The sequence below is a fragment of the Astyanax mexicanus genome, chromosome 18 (assembly GCF_023375975.1).
Source record: "Astyanax mexicanus isolate ESR-SI-001 chromosome 18, AstMex3_surface, whole genome shotgun sequence".
In the NCBI taxonomy this organism is placed as follows: domain Eukaryota; kingdom Metazoa; phylum Chordata; class Actinopteri; order Characiformes; family Acestrorhamphidae; genus Astyanax; species Astyanax mexicanus.
This window is the reverse complement of record NC_064425.1, coordinates 25,805,393-25,831,301: the sequence shown is the minus strand read 5'-3', so window position 1 is coordinate 25,831,301 and position 25,909 is coordinate 25,805,393. Positions and strand designations below refer to the sequence as shown.

Genomic DNA, 25,909 nt, shown 5'->3' with positions numbered 1-25,909 from the left:
TAGTATTTTTCTCAAAACTAGAAAGTCATTGTTGATTTACTTAAAATCATCTGTTTTTGACTTGTGCATTGTCAACAGTCCAAAGTTGTCTGTCTTTGTTTTTTTTTTATCCTGTATTTTTGTAGTAAATGGGGGAAATTATAATGGCTCTTTAAATTACATTGAACCAATTCCAAAATGTAAACCTGTTTATTTCAAGAGAGTTTTTGATTTTTCCGATTATCTTTTTTTAGGAACCAGATCCTAGATACACTACTGTGCTGTTTACAGCCACACAATTAATCTAAATCTACGAATGTAATCTAATCCTAACCATTTTATGTCCAATTTATGTAAATTAAACTCAACAATCAATCTAAAAAAGTCTTCTGCTGCCCTCTATTGGTTCTGCTTTGATATCAGTTCTAATGGGGCTTTTTGGACAGATGTATTGAAGTTGCTCATAATGCAGAAATAAAACCCAAAATCAATGTCTGTATGTCAGCTTCCTGCACGTGCACTTAACCTTGTGTTTGAACATGAATGAATGGTTACTGGAACGTTTCCTTTATTTTCTTGACAGTCTCCCCACTGTGCCTTTCCCACAATTCTATTCTCTGTGTAGGGGCTCCAAACTTCAGCCTCCTAGCAACCTTTGTATTGTTCTCCACGCCCCATGCTGAGCCTTCCTGCACAGAGGCCTCAGCTCCCCACTGTCTAACTACTGACTGACTGACTGGCTGACAGATGCCTGAACTGCACAGGTCAACTTTACTTCCAGAAATGACCTTGTTTCAGGTACGTAGTCACTTTTTTTTGCGTTTAAAAAAGATAATAACTTTTTACTGATAGGGTTGGGGTTTAACACAGAAGCTTTAGACTTTTTATATTAACTCATCCTGTTTTATTGATCATGATTCAATATGGAGTGTGTTATATTGTTTCATGTTAAATAATATCATCATAATAAAAAAGTTCATGATAATAGTGATATACCGCCATAAAAGCAGTCTATGTTGTAATTGTTTTGCTATTTACTGTAAAGTTTTAAGGCTATTTTCGTATAAAGGTTTTTTTTACTGTGTGCACTATATATTCTGCACTATTTTGTTACAGTACATTATTTTAATATTACAATATTTGTTACAGTCAATAGTGATAGGGGATATACAGCTGAGTAGCAGCTGAATGGTGGGATAATTGGCCTAGCTTAATTAGGAGAAAAATGGGAGAAAATTATATATATGTATATATACAGCTCTGGAAAAAAATTTGAGACCACTTCAGTTTCTGAATCAGTTTCTCTGTTTTTGCTATTTATTAGTATATGTTTGGAAAAAATGAACATTGTTGTTTTATTCTATAAACTACAGACATTTTTCACAAACATTTTTCCCAAATTCCAAATAAAAATATTGTCATTTAGAGCATTTATTTGCAGAACATTAGAAATGGCTAAAATAACAAAAAAAGAAAATAATGCAAAGACATTACAAGTTCATATTCATAAAGTTTTAAGAGTTCAGAAATCAATATTTGGTGGAATATCCCGTTTTTTTAATCACAGTTTTCATGCATCTTGGCATGTTCTCCTCCACCAGTCTTACACACTGCTTTTGGATAACTTTATGCCACTCCTGGTGCAAAACTTAAAGCATGTTAGTTTAGTTTGATGGCTTGTGATCATCCATCTTCCTCTTGATTATATTCCAGAGCTATTCAATTTGGTAAAATCAAAGAAACTCATAATGTCTGAGACCATAAATTGGTCTCATTTTTTTCCAGAGCTGTACATATAAAATGATAACACATTGCAACTTATACAGGTGTGAGCATTCCCAAGTTGTTCCCTGTGGTAACACTTCATAATCAGTTTACAAATAGCTGTCCCATGATTTTTTGGCTTGTGAGTGTATTTGTGTTAAAGAAGTATGATTTCACACAATGCTGTTTATGCTGTTTGACTGCAGGATAACATGCACACATCAATGAATTCTGCACATATATCTGATTCAGCAACATCCATTCACTTCAACAGAAAGCTCCTGTTCTCAGCCAATCAAAAATTTATCTCCTCTCGGGGTCATAGGCTCAGCCGGCTGAATACAACTGCCAGTCAGACCGACTTGTGGAACATAAAGCCCCCTGACTTTACCCCGAAACTGTACAGGTCACTAAGCTTACCACAGATTAAAAAGAAAACCCTTGACCCGGCCATACCCAGAGAGAGTCTGAGACAAACATCTCTATTCCTTTTACCAAACCTGGAAAAGAAGATGACTGAACCATCGTTTATCAGGTCGTATAAAGCCCCTGACCTGCTGGAGTCACAGCTGCTGTTTGTGAAGTCAGGACAGTATCCCAACCTTCCTTACAAAAACCCAAAACCCCACAATTTTAGACCAGTGAGTTTATATTTATTATACGTTTATTATCCTTTTATAAACTACATTGTGCAACACTGACACTAGATGGCAATGTTTAAGAGCATTCAATCTGTGTTTCTGTTTAAAACTGCAGTGTGCTGACAACATGCCTGATATGGTCACCACCATAGAAAAGGATCCTGGGAATTTGAAGTTTAAGTCTCAGTACTTGGAATCAAGTAAGCTGTTTTTTATGTGCTTATGCTATAGCTTAGCAGATCTTTCAATGAAGTGGTTCACTGAAATTAAACTAAAAAAGACCTGTATGTCTGGAACAAAAACTAACCAAGGATAGTTTTGTTAATTTGGTTAGTTTTGGTTTCACACTGCAGTTTTGTATCCTGTCGTTATCACCTATCTCGGGTGTGTCTCCCTATACTTGATATAGATGGCTTTGCAAATGGGCCTGGGTTGGGTGGCAGCATACTGTTGTTTTTTTTTTGCTAATTACCTTTGTCCCAAATTCTGCCTCCCTGCCAGAATCAAGTCCTATCCTTTGAGTGCACAATAATTATACAGCAGAATGAGCTTAACATGCTACATTTTTCTATAAATAAGGAATATACAGCTCTGGAAAAAATAAGGGACCACTTAAAATGAGGAATTTCTTTGATTTTACCAAATTGAAAACCTAAATAAAATATAATGAAATATAATCAAGAGGAAGATGGATGATCACAAGCCATCAAACCAAACTGAACTGCTTAAGTTTTTGCACCAGGAGTGGCATAAAGTTACCCAAAACCAGTGTGTAAGACTGGTGGAGGAGAACATGCCAAGATGCGTGAAAATGGTGATTAAAAACCAGGGTTATTCGACTAAAACTTTATGAATATGAACATGTTTTCTTTGCATTATTTGAGGTCTGAAAGCTCTGCATCTTTTTTTGTTATTTCAGCCATTTCTCATTTTCTGCAAATAAATGCTCTAAATTACAATATTTTTATTTGGAATTTGGGAGAAACATTGTCCGTAGTTTATAGAATACATTTTACTCAAACATATACTTATAAATAGCAAAATCAGAGAAACTCTTATTTTTTCCAGAGCTGTATCAACAGTTACAGTAGATACAAGAATCACCAGCATAATCTGTTGCTCCCCTACTGTTGTGTAATGCGAAGGGGAGTCAGATTTTGGCACAACACCTTTTTCTGTTGTATTGTTTAATGGACAACAGCTTCCTGTAATTGGTCCGTATGTTCACACTTACACTCACTGCTTTTCACAGTTTTTTACATTTACTGCTTTTGGTCAGATCAAAACCTTTGCTCCAGTATGTGGTTCGCACCACCTTTCATACATGCTGTTTTAAAAGCACCCATAAGCATACATTACTTTTTAGACACATTTTGTCTCTGTCATGAAAAAAAAACAATGTGTCTCCAAAATTGCATCTTTACACAAGAAGTAAAAACCTTAAATGGAAGTAAGTGTAAAAAGATTTTATTCCAAGTCATTCCTTTTACTTAACGTTCCCTAACGTTCTGTTGGTCCATACATTATGAAAATATTCTGAATTAAAAAGCTGACTGTAAACACCAAAACTGTATTGCGCCAGATAATTAGGACAATGAGAAAATTGAAAACTATATAGATATATATTAATAGATTTTACAGTGAACCAAAAAAAAAAAAAACAACAACAGACAAGATAAAAAATAAGATTTTATCTCCACAGAAATTGTTGAACCCAGCCTTTGTCAGAGAGAAGAACTGAGAAAAATAGACACCTTCAAACCAGCAGAACTCAAGTGGGATTCCAAACTCATACTGCCAAAATCCCCCTGGCCACCGAAGTCAGCTTCATACACGGTGAGTGGAGCATAGTGTGGTAGAATTGTGGTGTATCCCAATACTTCTGACTATATAGTGATTAAATGTAAAAATGACCAGCTGAAGGTCATCCTTACTTTGGATGAACGAAGCTTTTGTAACGCGCGAGCAGATGGGAGGCGGACGTTTAAACGGGTAAGACATGACTTTAATAAATAACAAATAAACAAGTAAACAAAACAGGGGAATAACGAAAATATCTATATACATAAACAAACAGGGAAAACCAACAAAGAACTAAGCTAAACTAAACAGATAATAACAAAACAAGGTAAGGGAATATATACAAAGGAATAATACGTAAATATATACAAAATAAACAAAGAAACAAACAAGAACTAAACGTGACTAGAAATATACAAGAAATAAGCAGAGCGTGACGAAACCGTGAATAAACAATAGCTAACGTGGCGAGACAAAACGACAGAGGAAGGTGCAAAGACCGACAGCAAACGTAGACTAACAGGTACTATTTATACTAAACATGAAACAATGAACACCTGGGGAGACAGGTAACGAGGGGCGGAGCTACAAATTAGACACACGTGATGGAAAAGTACAAGAGAAACACACTAGGAAACGGGGAAAACACAGGAAAACATAGCGAGGGCGTAACAGAAGCCCCTCCCTAAACGCGCAGCTCCCGAGGCGCGTAAAAACGAACCCCGGGGGCCGGCGGCGGGGAGAGGCCGGGAAACACAAGAGACGAGACCGCGGACTTGACCTGAGACAAAACAGGAGATGGGACAGAAGACTTGACAAAGAAAGGAGACTGAACCGGGGACGTGACTGGAGACTGGACATTGGGCAAGACAGGAGACTGGACAGGAAATTGGACAGGGGACGATGACTGAACGTGAGACATGACAGGTGACTGGACAGGACTAGACATGGGCGAGACAGAAGACTGTACAGGAAACTGGACAGGGGACGATGACTGAACGGGAGACATGACGGGTGACTGGACAGGACTAGACATGGGAACGGGAATAAAAACATTAACAGGAACAGACACGAAGACGGTGACAGGAACAGGTACTGAAAAACCAGATAAAACAGGAACAGGAACATAGACAGACACGGGGACCAGAACAGGAAGTGACATGGGGACAAGAAAGACCTGGGATTTCCCAGGACTGGCCAAAGTCTGTGGTGAAGTTAGTGGAGCCAGCCTGGGCAAAGTTCTTGGGCTGGGATCCGGGGGCTTAGGGGCAGACCTGGGCACACGGGGTTTAGGGCGTAACTTAGTCCTGGGTGCAGGGACTGGCATGGGTGTGGTGACGGGCCTCGCTGGCGACGCGACGGCTTGGGCAGCAGAAGCTGGAGGCGCGGTGACTCGGGCAGCAGGAGCTGGTGGCGGTGCGGCGACTCGGGCAGCAGGAGTTGGCGGTGCGGCATCTCGGGCAGCTGGAGCTGGCGGCACGGCGACTCGGGCAGCAGGAGCTGGCGGTGCGGCGACTCGGACAGTAGACACTGGCGGTGCGGCATCTCGGGCAGCAGGAGCTGACGGCGCGGCGACTCGGGCAGCAGGAGCTGGCGGTACGGCATCTCGGGCAGCTGGAGCTGGCGGCACGGCGACTCGGGCAGCAGGAGCTGGCGGTGCGGCGACTCGGGCAGCAGGAGCTGGCGGTGCGGCGACTTGGACAGTAGACACTGGCGGTGCGGCATCTCGGGCAGCAGGAGCTGACGGCGCGGCGACTTGAGCAGCTGGGGCTGGCGGCGTGGTCGGCGCTGGAGCGGTAGGCACCGCTGGCACAGGGACATGGACGGTGGGCACTGCTGGCTTCGGCACATGGGCAGTGGACACCGCTGGCACAGGAACATGGACGGTGGGCACCGCTGGCATTGGCACATGGACGGTGGGCACCGCTGGTACAGAAACATGGACAGTGTCTGGCACCGCTGGCATCGTAGCAGGAGCAGTGGGCACCGCTGGCATCGTAGCATTGGCGGTGGGCACCGCTGGCACAGGAACATTGGCGGTGGGCACCGCTGGCATCGTAGCATGGGCGGTGGGCACCGCTGGCATCGTAGCATGGGCGGTGGGCACCGCTGGCATCGTAGCATGGGCGGTGGGCACCGCTGGCACAGGAACATAGGCGGTGGACACCGCTGGCACAGGAACATAGGCGGTGGACACCGCTGGCACAGGAACATAGGCGGTGGACACCGCTGGCACAGGAACATAGGCGGTGGGCACCGCTGACCTTGGAGCATGGGCGGTGGCGGGCACCGCTGACACAGGAACATTAGCGGTGGCGGGCACCGCTGACACAGGAACACTCACATGAACAGACTTGGACCCTTGGGCTGTAGGTGTCTGTGTGACGACTCGGGCTGCTGAAGACTGCACGGAGACTTGACCTAATTTCACCGCAGCGTATTCAGGTTCCGGGGTGGCAGTAGCAGTACAGTGTAGCGCCGTTGTCATGGGAACCCCGGAGCGAAGATCTGCTGCCGCTACGGGTGACTGGAAGCGCTGCTCGGCGGCCGCCGTGGAAGCTGGGTCTGCAGCCGTAGAAGATGCGAGCGCCGTAGCAGCCAGAGAAACTTGACCCGTGGAATCAGGAGATGCTAACTGCATTAGCCGCGTAGCCGTGGGAATGCCTGGAGCTGCAGCCGCTGGAGATGCTAACTGCGGTAGCCGCGTAGCCGTGGAAATGCCTGGAGCTGCAGCCGCTGGAGATGCTAGCTGCGTTAGCCGCGTAGCCGTAGAGGAGCTTGGAGCTGCAGCCGCCGGAGATGCTAGCTGGTTAGCCGCTGAAGCTAGCTGCGGAGCCGCCGAGGTGGAGCGCGCCCTGGGAGGCGGGTGGACGGAAGACGGCGTCTTGAAAGCCGGCGCTGCTGAAGATCGCTCCGGGACGTAGGCGGCCTCCTCCCGGAGACACGGAGGACATCTGAGAGCCGGAAGGATTAACTCATCCTCCGAACTAGACGCAGCTGCGAGGAGGTCCACGTAATCCCAGAAGTAGGGATCCTCACAGCCTGCGTTTCTGCCCGCCTCGTGTCCCCCGAGGCCGATAGCCCTAACAGTTAGCCCCCCCCAAGAAAATCCTCCGATTTTTGGGACCTCTTAGAACGCCCAGCCCGAGGCCTTCTCCGGCCTCGAGGCCTCGGATTTTCCTTCGCCGAGGTCCCAAAGGGGGCATGACGGATGGCCAGCCCGGATCCAACCCAAGGGTTTCCCGCATAAACGTCCATTGCGGTCGGTCTTTCTGTAACGCGCGAGCAGATGGGAGGCGGACGTTTAAACGGGTAAGACATGACTTTAATAAATAACAAATAAACAAGTAAACAAAACAGGGGAATAACGAAAATATCTATATACATAAACAAACAGGGAAAACCAACAAAGAACTAAGCTAAACTAAACAGATAATAACAAAACAAGGTAAGGGAATATATACAAAGGAATAATACGTAAATATATACAAAATAAACAAAGAAACAAACAAGAACTAAACGTGACTAGAAATATACAAGAAATAAGCAGAGCGTGACGAAACCGTGAATAAACAATAGCTAACGTGGCGAGACAAAACGACAGAGGAAGGTGCAAAGACCGACAGCAAACGTAGACTAACAGGTACTATTTATACTAAACATGAAACAATGAACACCTGGGGAGACAGGTAACGAGGGGCGGAGCTACAAATTAGACACACGTGATGGAAAAGTACAAGAGAAACACACTAGGAAACGGGGAAAACACAGGAAAACATAGCGAGGGCGTAACAGAAGCCCCTCCCTAAACGCGCAGCTCCCGAGGCGCGTAAAAACGAACCCCGGGGGCCGGCGGCGGGGAGAGGCCGGGAAACACAAGAGACGAGACCGCGGACTTGACCTGAGACAAAACAGGAGATGGGACAGAAGACTTGACAAAGAAAGGAGACTGAACCGGGGACGTGACTGGAGACTGGACATTGGGCAAGACAGGAGACTGGACAGGAAATTGGACAGGGGACGATGACTGAACGTGAGACATGACAGGTGACTGGACAGGACTAGACATGGGCGAGACAGAAGACTGTACGGGAAACTGGACAGGGGACGATGACTGAACGGGAGACATGACGGGTGACTGGACAGGACTAGACATGGGAACGGGAATAAAAACATTAACAGGAACAGACACGAAGACGGTGACAGGAACAGGTACTGAAAAACCAGATAAAACAGGAACAGGAACATAGACAGACACGGGGACCAGAACAGGAAGTGACATGGGGACAAGAAAGACCTGGGATTTCCCAGGACTGGCCAAAGTCTGTGGTGAAGTTAGTGGAGCCAGCCTGGGCAAAGTTCTTGGGCTGGGATCCGGGGGCTTAGGGGCAGACCTGGGCACACGGGGTTTAGGGCGTAACTTAGTCCTGGGTGCAGGGACTGGCATGGGTGTGGTGACGGGCCTCGCTGGCGACGCGACGGCTTGGGCAGCAGAAGCTGGAGGCGCGGTGACTCGGGCAGCAGGAGCTGGTGGCGGTGCGGCGACTCGGGCAGCAGGAGTTGGCGGTGCGGCATCTCGGGCAGCTGGAGCTGGCGGCACGGCGACTCGGGCAGCAGGAGCTGGCGGTGCGGCGACTCGGACAGTAGACACTGGCGGTGCGGCATCTCGGGCAGCAGGAGCTGACGGCGCGGCGACTCGGGCAGCAGGAGCTGGCGGTACGGCATCTCGGGCAGCTGGAGCTGGCGGCACGGCGACTCGGGCAGCAGGAGCTGGCGGTGCGGCGACTCGGGCAGCAGGAGCTGGCGGTGCGGCGACTCGGACAGTAGACACTGGTGGTGCGGCATCTCGGGCAGCAGGAGCTGACGGCGCGGCGACTTGAGCAGCTGGGGCTGGCGGCGTGGTCGGCGCTGGAGCGGTAGGCACCACTGGCACAGGGACATGGACGGTGGGCACTGCTGGCTTCGGCACATGGGCAGTGGACACCGCTGGCACAGGAACATGGACGGTGGGCACCGCTGGCATTGGCACATGGACGGTGGGCACCGCTGGTACAGAAACATGGACAGTGTCTGGCACCGCTGGCATCGTAGCAGGAGCAGTGGGCACCGCTGGCATCGTAGCATTGGCGGTGGGCACCGCTGGCATCGTAGCATTGGCGGTGGGCACCGCTGGCACAGGAACATTGGCGGTGGGCACCGCTGGCATCGTAGCATGGGCGGTGGGCACCGCTGGCATCGTAGCATGGGCGGTGGGCACCGCTGGCATTGTAGCATGGGCGGTGGGCACCGCTGGCACAGGAACATAGGCGGTGGACACCGCTGGCACAGGAACATAGGCGGTGGACACCGCTGGCACAGGAACATAGGCGGTGGACACCGCTGGCACAGGAACATAGGCGGTGGGCACCGCTGACCTTGGAGCATGGGCGGTGGCGGGCACCGCTGACACAGGAACATTAGCGGTGGCGGGCACCGCTGACACAGGAACACTCACATGAACAGACTTGGACCCTTGGGCTGTAGGTGTCTGTGTGACGACTCGGGCTGCTGAAGACTGCACGGAGACTTGACCTAATTTCACCGCAGCGTATTCAGGTTCCGGGGTGGCAGTAGCAGTACAGTGTAGAGCCGTTGTCATGGGAACCCCGGAGCGAAGATCTGCTGCCGCTACGGGTGACTGGAAGCGCTGCTCGGCGGCCGCCGTGGAAGCTGGGTCTGCAGCCGTAGAAGATGCGAGCGCCGTAGCAGCCAGAGAAACTTGACCCGTGGAATCAGGAGATGCTAACTGCGTTAGCCGCGTAGCCGTGGGAATGCCTGGAGCTGCAGCCGCTGGAGATGCTAACTGCGGTAGCCGCGTAGCCGTGGAAATGCCTGGAGCTGCAGCCGCTGGAGATGCTAGCTGCGTTAGCCGCGTAGCCGTAGAGGAGCTTGGAGCTGCAGCCGCCGGAGATGCTAGCTGGTTAGCCGCTGAAGCTAGCTGCGGAGCCGCCGAGGTGGAGCGCGCCCTGGGAGGCGGGTGGACGGAAGACGGCGTCTTGAAAGCCGGCGCTGCTGAAGATCGCTCCGGGACGTAGGCGGCCTCCTCCCGGAGACACGGAGGACATCTGAGAGCCGGAAGGATTAACTCATCCTCCGAACTAGACGCAGCTGCGAGGAGGTCCACGTAATCCCAGAAGTAGGGATCCTCACAGCCTGCGTTTCTGCCCGCCTCGTGTCCCCCGAGGCCGATAGCCCTAACAGTTAGCCCCCCCCAAGAAAATCCTCCGATTTTTGGGACCTCTTAGAACGCCCAGCCCGAGGCCTTCTCCGGCCTCGAGGCCTCGGATTTTCCTTCGCCGAGGTCCCAAAGGGGGCATGACGGATGGCCAGCCCGGATCCAACCCAAGGGTTTCCCACATAAACGTCCATTGCGGTCGGTCTTTCTGTAACGCACGAGCAGATGGGAGGCGGACGTTTAAACGGGTAAGACATGACTTTAATAAATAACAAATAAACAAGTAAACAAAACAGGGGAATAACGAAAATATCTATATACATAAACAAACAGGGAAAACCAACAAAGAACTAAGCTAAACTAAACAGATAATAACAAAACAAGGTAAGGGAATATATACAAAGGAATAATACGTAAATATATACAAAATAAACAAAGAAACAAACAAGAACTAAACGTGACTAGAAATATACAAGAAATAAGCAGAGCGTGACGAAACCGTGAATAAACAATAGCTAACGTGGCGAGACAAAACGACAGAGGAAGGTGCAAAGACCGACAGCAAACGTAGACTAACAGGTACTATTTATACTAAACATGAAACAATGAACACCTGGGGAGACAGGTAACGAGGGGCGGAGCTACAAATTAGACACACGTGATGGAAAAGTACAAGAGAAACACACTAGGAAACGGGGAAAACACAGGAAAACATAGCGAGGGCGTAACAGCTTTATAATCTCTGTAAACATTTATTTAATGTTGTGCTCAGAGATCATGCTGAAGTTGGAAGGCCAGATCAGGACATTAATGGGCCGTTCATAGCTTTACTCTGTCAGAGGGAATTTGCTCTGGAATGATGTTACAGACGCTTCTCTTGTTTTTTTCAGAGGCATCGGCGCAGAAGAGGAGTGTACAGTGCTTTTATGGATCGTGTGGAGGAGAAGCTCACCAGGTCTTGGATGAAAGAATAATGAGACAAAATCATTTTAAAAACCACAGTAGAGCTGTGAAGTGGACTGTAGAAGGAATTTAGACATTTTAAGTGAGATTCCAAACCACAGGAAGTGGAAGCTTTCAGATAAAAGGGAACTTCAGAGAACATAGGAAGTAGTGAATATCAGTTTATTACTTCATATGAAACTGATTTTTTTTACTCATCTGTCACAACACAATGGAAACATCACATCAACCTGTTGTATACCCATAAAATCACATTTATTTCCATTTTACATACAAAAAATGATAGACTGCTGCAGCTCATTTGTTTGCTAGTTACTTTAGCAGGCAAAGAAGCTGCTGAAGAATATTGTTAACCCAGCTAGGGCTGGACAAAATATGAATATGAATAGAAATTAATAAGTGGGGATTTACCTAAATGATGTATATTCCCTTAGCCAGTATTAAATACTTAGTATGTACGAAATGCTTTGGCACTGCTTAAGAACCCTGTGGAATGGAATTCAACTTGTGTTACATTGGTCTTACAGTGGTCCTTTCTTTCATAATAAAATGTCAGCTTGTTTGCACTGTAGTCACCGCAGGTACAAAATAAAAGTCAAATCAAGGTTTATTTGTCATTTGCACCATGTCAGGGCAAAAAACTGGGATTTTATTGGATAAATGATAAATGCTTGATAAACAGTCAAGATTTTTCTTTCTTTCTTTCTTTCTTTTCTATATATAATATCGACAGAAATACCCTGCGTACTTTACATTTTTTTTCTTTTTTTCTTTCTGTCTTTCTTTCTTCAAAAAATATTGTTACAAAATACATACCATACTTTACCTTTCTTTCTTTCTTTTTTCTTTCTTTCTTCATAAAATATTGACAAAAAATACCCTATATACTTTACCTTTCTTTCTTTCTTTCCTTCTTTCCTCATATAATATTGTCACAAATACTCCATACTTTCCTTTTATTAATTAATTAATTAATTAATGTATTTATTAAATATTGCCCTCTATACTTTAACTTTATTCCCTTTATTTTTTTTATTTATTTGTTTTTATAATATTGTCACAAATTACCCTCCATACTTTACTTTTCTTTCTTTTATTATTTATTTGTTTATTTATTTATTTTTATAATATTGTCACGAAATACTTTCCATACTTTACCTTTCTTTCTTTCTTTCTTTCTTTCTTTCTTTCTTTCTTTCTTTCTTTCTTTCTTACTTTTTTAAATTTTCCTAACTTTTTCCTTTGTTTATTTTCTCTAACGTGTATTTCAAACACATTGAAAGCGTATGTAATAAATATGAATGACAGGGAAACAGCCATTATTAATATTGATCATAAATGTATTATTGTGTTGATGTGTAACGTCATGACTGGCGTCTCGCGTCACAGCGGCTCCACCAATCAGTTCAAAGGTAAACAGGGGAGCGGCTACGTGCCCGCGGTCTGTCCGGGTTCAGTGCGGTGAGAGAGGCGCTGTGGTGCGGAGGAGCAGAGCTGGGGTTAGAGCTGAAACTTTTAACCCACATTAAAGTCCCTGTGGTGAGTGGAATAATCCTGCTTCAGTCTGGGTTTAGGTTATTTAAAGTCCTGCTGCAGCGTGTTCAGCTAGAGCAGCAGTTTAACTGATATTGTAGCTGCTGTGTTAATTTGAGCTCGTTAACGCTAAGCTAGGTAACTAGCGTCGCTAGCTAAATTAATTATTTTAATTGTAGAAGGCAATGACTGGCTAACTTTAAAACATATCTAATATGAGAGTGGTAGGGTAAAACACTGAATATTGACGTGTTGGATCAGTACAAGGTAAGCATTGCGTCATACCTGAGGATTTACGTGCTGTTCCCAACTTCTGAGCAAAACTTAGTTAACCAAGGTACGCTTGCTAAATTAGTTTCGATAGGCTAACTAGGTTACCAAAGCTAGCTAACTGACTATAGATTGTCTATATATTGTTTTACCATGTCAACAGGTGAGATGATTCCTAGTGCTGAATTTAATAAACTATTAGCTAGTTTGGTTAAAAGTAGTTTAACTTACTTGGGCTGAGTTTCAGGTTGGTTCAGTCCCAGAAATAAATGAGAGTCGGTAAAATGCGGAATTCGGTGTTTTAATAAGTTGTGCTACCTCGTTAAACTGTGCTACTCTAGAGTATATTTAAAGGAATTTAAAGGTGAAAATACACAAAAAGCACCATTTTAGAAAAGTCTCCCTGCAGAAGTCTAGATAGGTAATTTGAATAGGATAAATCACGGTATTAGGTGTAAGGTATTGGTCATAAATTTGATTAGAAACCATATTTGTTTGGCAATTTACAGTTTGTAACATTTAAGGAAAGCTGAATGAATTATCATAAAAAAATTATGTATATATATATATATATATATATATACACAATACAATACAAAAATGAATAATTATCTACTACAGACAGATTATATCTGGCCAGTATCATTCGTTTTACTTTAATCCTGGATATATGGGGATATTTAGAGTGCATTTTTTGTATCATGACATTCTGCATCATTGACTTGTGATACATATCACAGATACAAATCAATTTTTTTATAAACAGAACTTAATTATAAAATATAAAAAAAGATCCATAATTTGTTATGACTTGTAGCCCTTTTACGATAATTACATTATCGACTTATCGTACAATAAATGGACATCACCTCTATAATATTTGATAACCGTGATATTTTCTATTGTGTTTATTTGTGTATTAATTCAGATATATAAGAGTGAACAGTATTTTAGCAAGTCATGCAATACTAGACCAATATTTTAATAATTGTAACTCAAAACACACAGTGTAAACTGCAGCAGGTGAAGAAGAAAGTATGTGTTCCATAAACTCTGATGAACTACACACTGATGTCTTAAAATTATTATAAATACAAAACACTGTAGAGAAGCCATTTCCGATAGCTATGGCCAAATGGCTATAAATAACTTTTGTGAGCATGTAAAGTTTCAGTTTTAAGATTTCTTTGCAATTTACTTACAAGTTTAAGTTTAAACATTCAAGAAAATTAAGCAGAAATTGTGTGTTCCATTAAGTTTAAGTAAATATTTGTACTAACTACTCTAGACAAATGTGGCTTCTTCTCTAATTTGGAAGGATTATGGTTAGGGCAAGGTGCTATGGTACATGTTACTTCATAATATTTGAAGACATTTTCACTATAGGCACTATGTTTACAATATTTTGCAAAAACAGACAAAATGCACTAAGAGTGTCTAGTTAAAAAATTCTTTTTAGTGACTCCCTTGCTTACTACTATGTTTTAAAACAAACATCATACAGTTTTACTGGACTAATTGCAATCTTTGTAATGACACTGACAGTATCCACATTTTCTCAGAAAAGTATATTGTGTATAACAATAACAACATTTATCAGGTAATGAAATGCACTGCTACTCGTGGTATGAGTGAGAAATGTCAATGTGTGAGAAAAGGCAAGCTGACAGCATGAGATTAAAACCAGTTGTGTGAGACTTAGTCACGCTGTAACTTGTGTAGTTGGTCTTACCTGTTATCTCTGTATCATGATGTGTAAAAGTTACCTTCTTTTTGTTTTATCTTAAGGCATTCTTGGAGCACAAGCATTTGGAGTCGGGGAAAAGATATGGATTTCTCCTGGTTCATCTGAGATCACACCAGAAGCCAAAATGGGGAATGGGATGTCAGATCAGACCGGCCTACTTTCAAATCTTCCCTGTTTTAAGTCTGTCCACATTGCTATATTGGGTCTGGACTCAGCAGGGAAAACCACTGTGCTTTACAGACTACAATTCAACGAATTTGTGAACACTGTTCCCACTAAAGGATTCAATTCAGAGAAGGTAAAAGTAACACTTGGAGACTCCAGAACAGTGTCTTTTCACTTCTGGGATGTTGGTGGTCAGGAAAAGCTCCGTCCACTCTGGAAGTCCTACACTCGCTGCACGGACGGCATTGTGTTCGTAGTGGATTCGGTGGATGCTGAGAGGATGGAGGAAGCCAAAACAGAACTGCACAAGATCGCACGTTCCTCAGAGACTCAAGGTGTACCTGTGCTTATTGTTGCAAACAAGCAGGACCTAAGACACGCTTTGTCTGTGGAAGAGATTAAGAAGATGCTGGCACTTGGAGAGCTGGCCTCCATCACACCATGGCATTTACAGCCAACATGTGCCATAATAGGTGATGGACTAAAAGAAGGACTGGAAAAACTGTATGATATGATATTGAAACGGAAGAAAATGTTAAAACAGCTGAAAAAGAAGTGAATATTTTAAAGTATTAAAAAAGATGAAAATGTTATATGAAGTGATATGTTCTGTATTTTTATATTATGACTGAGTTTTATCAGTTTCACAGTCTTGTGTTTTGCTAAATATTAAAGCCAATGTTTTCTTACTGTAGGATTCTGTCACCATATTAAAAGCTAATGGGCTTTAAAAACTAGTACAAAATGAATTATACAGTATATATTTAATTTTTACTTGACTCTTTGTGAAATGGAAACTATCTGTATATACCCTACTTGAGAAGTACAGATCTTTCTGAAACTTACTGAATGAATGTGCTAAGGAAATGAGACTAGTAAGGGTGTTTGTTAGTCAGGAGAACTCATGTATGTGAGAAACTGAAAGCTTTTTGTGAGTAAATATAAGAATGATAACACAGAAGGACATCTAAACAACAGAAATCCACATCAGCTGCTTTAATTGACAGTATGTTTGTCTTCTAAAGGGTGTTGCTTTCCCAAGAAAGTGCTTTGTCTGTTTTTTTTTTCTATCATAGTCTTGTTTACTTTTCTATATTCTGTAACTAAGAAACATGTTTACAGCACTTTAGATATGATATATTTTAGTGATATTAAGTCTGACTTAATATTAAAAATGTTAATCTTAATCTAAAAGATGAAGCTTGAAAGAAATGTTCTTGTCACTGAAGTCTTTAGTCTGCAATACATATATCTGAAGTAAAAGCAAATTTTAATAAATTAATCTATATCTCAGTACGTGTGGGAGTCTGTTGTATGTGTAAAAACCATATGTGTTTTATGTCCACACCCACATTGACTTTGTGTCTGTTTGTTTGGGTACATATTAATGCTTAAACTATCCCATGACTTGATGACCCTTTGTTTGCCAGGGATTTAGAAGTTACTGTTTAGGCTGAAAGCTAGATTTCTTTCTGTCTCTAGAAGGTAAAAGAGGTCTAATTTAACCAATCTCCACTATAATGCTAAAATAATGAGTGCAGAGGGAGGGGGAGGTGAAAATTTGGGTTCAGCCACTGTGCATCACATGGTTTCCTTTGTTCCAGCTATACCTAATAAATCCAAAGTGACAAGGCCTCTTCCCTCTTTTTCCACTTGGCTGTACTAAGTGTGAACTAGGACAGTGACCAGCTTCCTTTCCCACACTCATTTTACTGATATATGCAAGATAGTTTTATAACTGCCATTATTAGTTGATATATTTAAAGGGGCCTTAGTATATAATTTTGCTGTCCCACTTTAAGAGTCTGCTTCCCAGACAGGGATTAAGCCTAGTCATACACTATATTTTCCTTCCAATATAAAATCTCCAACTGCTTTGCAGTCCACGACTAGGCTTAATCCATGTCTAGGAAACCTCCACATAAAATGGTTACATTGTATATTAAACATATAGTTTATATATTATAGAAATATTGCTGTTTTTTACTTAGACTTGACATAATTGGATAATTATCTGTATTTAATTCCTTAATATTCGTATTGCGAGTTAGGCCTCAATGAATTGGAGTAAGGGAGCTAAATGACTAAAAATTAAAATTTAACTCTTTTTAACTATTTGTCCAGAATTGTCCTTTAATTTTGGGGGCAATTTTATATATATTAAAAGATATCTGGTTATTTTGTCTTGAAAGTTATTTGAAAGTTATTTTCTTTTGGATTTTGCCAGTATTGGCTTTTATTTTTGTGTCTTTGTGTATTTTGCTGCTAAAGTTTTTTGCTTCTGTAATCTGCGCAGGGCTTAGAAGTAGGCGTTCACCTGGAATTTCTGTTGGTCATCTGATTTTAGACTGGTACGCTGAGACCTATGTCTGGGACTTTGCCACGCCCATCCCTCCAGCTTTCATGCATTCCAAAACATGACAGAACAACCTCTAGCAGTTAAACTGAATTTTTGTATTAAAAAAGTATGTAAATTAAGGGTGCTTTCACACCTGCCTCGTTTGGTCCGGACTTTCGGACTTTTCAGTTTGGTCCGAACCAAAGTAGCAGGTGTGAAAGGGGCCGCAAACCACGGTCCGGACCAAAGGACCAGATTTTGGTCCGACCAAGAGAGGTGGTCTCGGTCCGGATCTTCTGAACCATGGTCCGGTTCGCCTGCAGTGTGAAAGCGCTTTTCTGAATGGTTCGAACTTAATTACAGGAAGCTGAGCAGGCGTTCCTCAACAACGGCAGCAGAAGAAGAAAAATAACCAACTACTACTACTGACTGCAGCCTGCGGGAAGGCGGGTCCAGTCCCACTTACTTTGTCCACGTCTTGTCAGTCTCGCAAACTTGTAGTGTATACACAGTATTTAAGCCGGACGACGCGGCCCACTATATTTAAGTCCGCTAACTGCCCTGTACATTGTTTACTTCCGTTCAGGGGCGGAGCTAAGACACGACGCTAACAAAATGGGCGGCGCTGGACGCACTGGACGTCCAACTCCGCCTCCCTGCAGGCTGCAGTCAGTACCCTCTCAAAATAACCGGAAAAGCAGGAAAAATGAGCCGTGGATACAGCTGCTTCAGGACAAGCACGTTCGTTTGGCGAATTTGAACTAACCTAGAGTACTGTGCCGGAAGTTGCTGCTGCTGGTATAAAAAACATTACTACACTAATTACTATGGAGAGGAAATGAATCTGTTCATTCATTTTGTCCTTATCCTGGAAAGGCTTTCCACCGAATGAACCACCCGCTGAATTGTCAACACGCCAACGTCAGACGCATGTCCTTCCAAAACCAATCAGCGTCAAGTTAAGGAAAACGCATCGATACGTAAGTGATGATGAAAGGATGTAGGAGTATCACACAAAGGTCTTTAGTGCGCTCCCTAAACTGCAGTGTGAAAACAAAAATAAGCGGACCAAATATATACAATATAGCAGCAAACACATGAACCTTGGTTCGGACTACGGTCCGAACTTTCAGATGTGAAAGCACACTAAGTTATATATAAAACATTTGGCACAAAATTGACTTCTATCCATAACTAGCCAGATACAGTGATACATTTGATTGAACCGTTACAGGAGTAATGTGAATACATCCAATTGAAATCCAATAAATATATTAGTTTTACTTGTATTGAATGCATTAAAATTTGTACTGTGAGTTAGGTCTCAATGAATTGGAGTGAATGGAGCTAAATGACTAAAAACTCAGGTTTATTGTCCAGGATTTTCCTTTGATTTTGGAAAGTTGAATAAAGGACTTTGCTTCCAAAAAGCAAAGAAAAAATCTACCTGCAGATACAGAAACCCTGTTTAAAAGTAACAAATAAATATACACAATATATATATTGAAAGATACCCGTTTAGTTTGTCTTTAAAATTATATGAAAGTTATTGTCTTTTGCCAGCCTTGGCTTTCATTTTTGTGTTTTTGTGAATTTTGCTGCTAAGGTTTTTTGTTTGTGAAATTTCTCAATTGCTTTTCCATCCCTCCTTTATGCATTCCCAATCATGGCACAATGACCCCCAGCAGTTAAAGTGAATTACTGTATAAAAAATATGTAAATTAAGTTACGTATAAAACTTTTGTCACAAAATTGACTCATTGAACATTTATAAACTATGATATTCGCTCAAAATGTTCCATATTGGACATATTTTGGACTCCCTCTGTAGAACTCTCAGGTCTCTGACAAACCCTGGGAAGCTGATAGCTGGATAGAAATATTTGCGGTTTGAAGAAAACATCCAGCTACAGTGAGTAAATACTTGTATGCTACATGTCTGCTCAGTACAACGAAGGGCTGACAGTGAACCATCACTTATAAAAAGATTTAACACCAGCTGTCTGTGGAAAAAAAACAGGGACGTGTAGGGTTAAGCATTAAAAAAGAAGAATGGCTCTCTGTGTTTATTTGTCTAGCACTAGCTGATGCTGACAGCTAGCTAAGTTAGTTATATAGCTAGAGATAATATAATGGATGTATTTTTTAGTTTTAGAGAGCAGTTAGCTCTATATAGCTCTATATAGTGTTCTTTAGGATAGTGTTACTTGCTGCAGAACGTTATTGCTGATAGCTAGCTAGGTTAACCTAGCTAACTAATTAACTAGTCAGCTAAGCTAGCATTAGGTAAGTTAACTAGTTGTTAGTGGAGTGTGACACTGTGGTCATGGCTGTAGTTTTGTTTTTAACATGATAATTAAGGAGCTGGGGCCTTTGCTTCTTGTTTTTATTTGCTTGAGTTTTCTAAGCTCTGGTTAATAAGCTAAATGGGGAAAATGCAGTATCTGAAATGTATAAAATAGGGTTGCTTGAAACCAATGATTACAGTACACATGGATGCCATGGTTTCTTTCCTTTCTGTTATAGAAATGAACCTGAAATAAAATAATCTGCCATGTAGTTGTGGACGATATGGCCCTAAAATAATATCACAATTTTTTATGTTATTTTTGCTATAATGATACTCTTGGTGATATGACAAAGCTTTGAATAAAAAAAAATATTTCAAGAATACACTACTGCATCAAAACAAAAATTACATTTTATTATTGCATACGATATGATGTGGCATACCTCTAACTGAGATATTAAAAATACAATAATGTTATCAGATTTGTAGCAGAAGTCAATGATCCAGAATGTCCTGATACTAATAATCCAAATATCTCCATATATCCAGAACTGAAGTAAAATGAATGATACTGGACAGATATAATCTGTCTCTAGTAGATATATATATATATATATATATATATATATATATATATATATATATATATATATATATATATATATATGGGGGATAAGAACCCTGATGTGATAATTGGGGTAGGTGATATGACACAATATTATAGGGAATAATATCGTTCACGATATAAAAAAATGTTAGCGATATTATTGCGTACTATAGAATATGGCACACCCCTACTGCCATGGTGTCAAATTTGCAGAGTCTGTGCAGTACAGACCAGAGGCAGAGCCATGGTGTATTTTCCCCCACAATACCCAGCTTGTAAGTGTGATATTTTAACAGTAAAAGTGCAAATTATTTGTTTTATTACTTCATATTTAGATATATTCATTCAGGCTGCACAATTTTTGGAAAATTGGCATTGCAATATTTTGTACAATTTTTATTGTAATATAGTGGAGAAAAACAGGTATTTTCACCAAATTTCACAGGAGACAATGATCCCACATTTCGTGATATTAATCTGCTAGATTTTGTCATGTAAAATCAACGGTTTAAATGTGTGACTAGTGTGACTATTGTGACATTACGATATTGATGCTGAAACAATACAGTACCAGTCAAAAGTTTGGGCACAGCTTTTCGTTCAATGTTTTTTTTTTGTCCTACACTGTAGATTAATACTGAAGTCATTCAGACTTTAAAGCAACCCATAAGGAATCATGTAGTAACTTAAAAGTGTTAAAAAAACAAAATACTGGGCTCTTTTCTGGGGTGATCTTAACTTGTCGATTCTGAGGCCGGTAACTCTTACAAACGTATCCTGTGCAACAGAATAAGTCTGCTCTTCCTTTCCTGGAACAGTCCTGATGAGAGCCAGTTTCATCGTAACTTTTTGATGGCCTTTAGCGACTGTACTTGAGGACTTACCTTCAAAGTTCTTGATTTTTAGAATTGACTGACCTTTATTTCTTTACTTAAATTAGTAGTTCTTACCATAATATGGATTAGAACATTATTCAAATGTGGCTATTTACTGTATACCAGCTGTACCTCCTCACAGCACAATTTATAATCTCAAACAAATAAGGAGAGCAAGAACTTCTAGAAGTTAACTCTTGACAAGACAGTTGTTAACTTAAAGCCATTCCAGGTGATGTGCAAAGCTGTTTTATTGGTACCTATATATGTACCTATATACATATATATGTATTTTTAGCAGAATTTATGCATGAATGGCTTGCTGAATGCTTTATCTGTACTGTCGGTGCTGTATCTGCACTTTTCCTCATGCCTAACCCTGACTGAGGAATTAGCCACAGAACTGCATTCCTTTACACTAGGCTTCAGAATATTTCCCCTGCATTTCCCATTGTGGATCTGCATGTGAGCGTACTGCTTATTCTGTGCCCTCACTGCATTGTTCATGCTGGTTATGGGTAGATTTATTTCCCTTTGTAAAGAGACGAAACACATTTACATCTGAATCCCTCTCTCTCTCATCCTTTGAAACACGAGCCATGAGAACTGTGCCGCCAGTGAAGGGAGAGGCTGAACTGAATGCTCTTCTATTCTTTATTTAGCCAGCTTTTTTATTCCAGAAGTGTAAAGTGCACATTTGGAATGATTTTCATTGTTGTGATAAGTCATTTGGACCTTGGCCGTCTTTAATATTGCCATATGGGTAGTATAAATTTTTAATTCTCACCCAGTGATTAATTATAACCCCCTCATTTCCCAGCAGGCCTGCAGAACACACTGAAATCTCTTTGGTTTTTATTCCTTACACAAAGGGAAAACTGTTTTCAATAGTATTTCTGGAACATATATCCCTGTGCATCACAAAACTACAATCTAAAGAGCTACTGTCAGATTTAAATTGGCAAAAAAAAAAAAAAACATCAAAAAAGAAGAATGACATTTTTTCTCGACATTTTGCATAAAGGTAACAAATTATAATGGCCTAATATAGAATACATAATGGAATATAATTGTGCACATTAGTAATTAAACAGCGCTATGTTTAATTTTAATAGCTTAAAATATATATATCTTTATTTGCTAAATGTGTACACCCATAATAAATAAATAAGTACAGATATGTCTTAAATCCATATGCATGGCAAACAAAAACAAACCTGTATACATTTGTGAGGTGTTATCTAGTGAGTAAGTCTGTCCTATGACCTTTGGCATGTCAGTGTACATAATATAGTAGTGTAGTTGCAATGGTGTAATTTTAGTATTGTTCAAATATAGAGAAACAGAGTAACAGGTTTCTTGAAAAAATAAAGACAAAAAACATTCTTTTTGCCAGATTGGTCACTTATATCTGAATGGATACATTTTAGATGTTTGTATCATTGAGTTAGGTAAAAATTCTGTCAATTATGTTAAAAATCAGCATGACAATGCTAAAAGTCCACCTGATGTCTAGCATTATGTCCCAGACCCTTCTCAGCATTACACTGTATAGTTGCAAAACTAGCTACATTCTATGCCAGGGTTCATCCAGTGTTCCTTCAGGCACTTGACTAGTCATATGAGATGTGCTTCTGCTTGTTTTGAATAAAAACCTGCAACCTCAACACCACAGATAAGGTGTTTATTGTATTGGAAGGGTTACTCACCCTTTCTGGTGCTATATAGAAACATTGGGAAACCATTATTTAAAGAAACACTTATGGCATTTAAAATGTTTTTTTGTTCAGACAGTAATATGTATCCACAATATGTATATGCAGTCAAATAAATGAAGAAAAAAAAAATCCTGTGACACTTAATAGACCCCACGATTACCCAGACCATGGAGGAGCTGGAAAGACTGGTGCCTTCAGTCACATGTTAAATGAGTGTAGCTTCTGATCTAATCTTGATTTCCAGTTAGTATGATCAGATCAAATTTCAACTGAAAATCTGAAAGGAAGTCTAGTTTAAACATTGTTAATCAATCAGTATATTTTGTTCAATATCCAGTCTCTATACATAACTATGAAAACCAATGTGATTTATATATAATATGAATAATATATAATAAAGACATGAGCCTTCTTGTAAATACTTCCATTTTCTGCCAGATGTACCCATATGGGTTAGAACTTCACTAAAAGTTAAGGAAGATAAATAAGAATTTTCTCACGTGCTTGAGATAGACTTCTAAGGAGATTTACAACACATTCTCTTGTTTTGCCTTTTTCTAAATTCTTGTTTGGTAGGGCTGTTGAAGATAAAAATAGATAATCTGAAGATAAAAATAGATAATCTTTAAAGGAATGAAATGGGCTACAAAAATAAACATTTTAACTTTCTTTGGGTAGTTTCCCATGTCGTAGGCCTTACTGAGAAGAGGTTATGATCATGGTACTCAGATGGCTTGTTGTTGTTGAGCCTACTTCTTTATTTTCAGTTCTGCTAAAGAGCTTTCATCAGTCATAACACCTCAACCACCTGAAAAAATATAAACACTATTCTCCAAACATCTTCAAGACCTGAACAAGCAGCTGAACAAATGCATTTACCGTGTTAAAACAAGCTACATGGGACGACCCGCTAGCTAATATCACCCTGGCTTACCGGAACACTCAGGGTTCCTTACTGTTGCACTGTCGGGCGGCATTTACGTCCCGCTAGCGCTAGCGGTTAGCCGCGAATGCTAATGCTGCTGCCCCCAGCCTTAGTGGAAATCTAAGGTTACTGTAAATAAAGGGAAGTGCTTTACTCATCCAAATTAACAGTTTTCAGGAGAGAAATGTGTGTATATTAACATATAGCGCTCGTTTGACTTTAAGAATTACAGTTTTGTTTACTTAGCTTAGCTTAGCTTTACAGGTCTCGTCGCCAAGCGGCCAGACCTGCTGAATTAGAAGGAAAACATGGCGACACCCCTGTTCCTTCCTAGTGTCCGGTGCACCTTATGTATGAAAAGACGAGACAATAGAGTTTAATTAGTAGTGCAACTTATAATACAGCATGCCTTAGTAGTGCGAAGATTATGTTCTATACGCACCCACATTTGCCCGCAGATGTTACAGTTGGGCCTGTACACCCTGTACACTGTGAAAATACTGTAATGTACTTCTGAAAAATGCCATTTTGAAGCCCTGCCATGAGATGCAACACCTGTGGCCGCAGGATGTCCTTCATGTATACTGTCATGTCCTTTATATCGCTTTATGTCCTTTATATCGCTGGGTATCTGACCGTTATATGCAATGACTTGCAAGATCCTAACACCAACCATTGAGGGAGTGTGTTACTCCACAACAAAGGCAGGATTGCAGCGCTCACCAAAAGGCCTTCATACTCCTGACTTTTAAGACTCTTAGATCCTAAGACAAGACAGTTTCGGTCTGTAGTCGTCTAGATTTCTTCATAACACTACTGTAAACAAAGGTGAGCATGTCTGGCTGACAGAGAGCCTAGAGAGTGGGTGGTTTATCGAAATAACCATCTGGCTATTTTCAGTTGAGTGACGATGCCCCTATTTTAAAGTCTGTCAACTGGGCAAAATGTGTTCGAGTGTGTTGTAGAGGCATGTATAGCTGTCAACAATCTCTCACCAAGAGGTACACTACGAGAAGTAGTCTCTGAGAGCCTTTAATGGGGCTGGAGGGATGGTAATTTCACACCCGCTTTAAGGCAAGAAACATTATAATTGCATCACAGCTTTCTGTTGGAGGCAAGTTTTAGTGTTTTATTTTAATTTACACAAGTACAGAAGTTGCTTTTTATTTTAGAGCCAGTTTGAAGCAAATATGCAGTATTTTACTGGATACTTTAAACTGCTTTAAACCAGTTGGTGATATGTTAATCAGATTTTGTATCTGACTTGAGCAAATGAGGAAAGAATTTTCCCTGCAGTGTTTGTCTCACAGTCAGCCTCCAGAACGGGCGGAGGTGGTGCGATGTGGGAACAGTGTCAGGGGTTGATCTTCAGGTTTCTTTGAAAGAATTACATAAGACTATTTAACACCCGTAGGTGCAGCAGAGTTTTCTGTGTGCTGAATACAGCTAAAGAGTACTGGAAAAACTGACGTTAATTGAGGAACATACTCTAAATCCTCAAACAATTAATTGTATGATAAAAAAGAAGTGGAATGGGGAAGTAAAAACATGATTAGTAAAACTGTATAGGAACAGTATGAACAGGTTGCTGTAATGGTCAGTCCTTTTGTAATGACAGTTGCAGTGTTGGTGCTTTGTGTCTTGTAAATTCATTTCAGAAGAAGAACTGAGCAGCATAGAAGGGAAGAAATAAAGAACACTCTTAACAGTTAAACATCTGTCTCTCTTATAGTCCTTCAGGGACTTGATGACGTGCCAAGTATTTTCTTTCATTTGCTTCAGCAAATAGTTTTTTTCCATTGAACCAGGTGCTTCCTGGTGAGGAAGTTTGAGGTGTCTCACTCATTCAAACACTGTAAAGGATATAGCACTCACGAGCAGGAATCTTGTCCAACTGGGTAGATGTCATGATATGCTAGTCCCAGTAAAAAACAAAGTACTGATTGTGCCAAAATCAGCAATTTCGGACCATATCAAGATCTAACCTACCTCTTTTGGGAATACCTAGATAGCGCACTATCAATGAACATCTTTTTTTTGGTGTATGTTCACATTTTTTTTTATACATAAGATGCACTGG

At 41.3% G+C, this 25,909-nt stretch overlaps 2 protein-coding genes across 2 annotated transcripts; both read left to right on the top strand.

Moving 5' to 3' along the window:
- The first annotated feature begins 650 nt into the window (after positions 1 to 650).
- Positions 651 to 11,969, top strand: si:dkey-30e9.6 (uncharacterized protein LOC564083 homolog). Its single transcript, XM_007232340.4, has 5 exons — positions 651 to 777; positions 1,950 to 2,384; positions 2,500 to 2,584; positions 4,087 to 4,220; positions 11,289 to 11,969. The coding sequence occupies exons 1-5, from the start codon at positions 727 to 729 to the stop codon at positions 11,370 to 11,372; spliced, it is 789 nt and encodes a 262-aa protein (XP_007232402.2). The 5' UTR covers positions 651 to 726; the 3' UTR covers positions 11,373 to 11,969.
- A 785-nt stretch (positions 11,970 to 12,754) lies between these two features.
- Positions 12,755 to 15,669, top strand: arl4aa (ADP-ribosylation factor-like 4aa). The gene is made up of 2 exons (XM_007232339.3): positions 12,755 to 12,900; positions 14,953 to 15,669. The coding sequence occupies exon 2, from the start codon at positions 15,036 to 15,038 to the stop codon at positions 15,633 to 15,635; it is 600 nt and encodes a 199-aa protein (XP_007232401.3). The 5' UTR covers positions 12,755 to 12,900; positions 14,953 to 15,035; the 3' UTR covers positions 15,636 to 15,669.
- The last annotated feature ends 10,240 nt before the right edge of the window (positions 15,670 to 25,909 follow it).

What these genes read in the sequence shown, in the direction of transcription:
- si:dkey-30e9.6 (XM_007232340.4), top strand. Translation starts at nt 727, where the DNA reads ATGCCTGAACTGCACAGGTCAACTTTACTTCCAGAAATGACCTTGTTT. An exon ending in CAGAAATGACCTTGTTTCAG is followed by an intron (nt 778 to 1,949) that starts GTACGTAGTCAC and finishes GTTTGACTGCAG; the next exon opens with GATAACATGCACACATCAAT. An exon ending in AACCCCACAATTTTAGACCA is followed by an intron (nt 2,385 to 2,499) that starts GTGAGTTTATAT and finishes TTAAAACTGCAG; the next exon opens with TGTGCTGACAACATGCCTGA.
- arl4aa (XM_007232339.3), top strand. Translation starts at nt 15,036, where the DNA reads ATGGGGAATGGGATGTCAGATCAGACCGGCCTACTTTCAAATCTTCCC.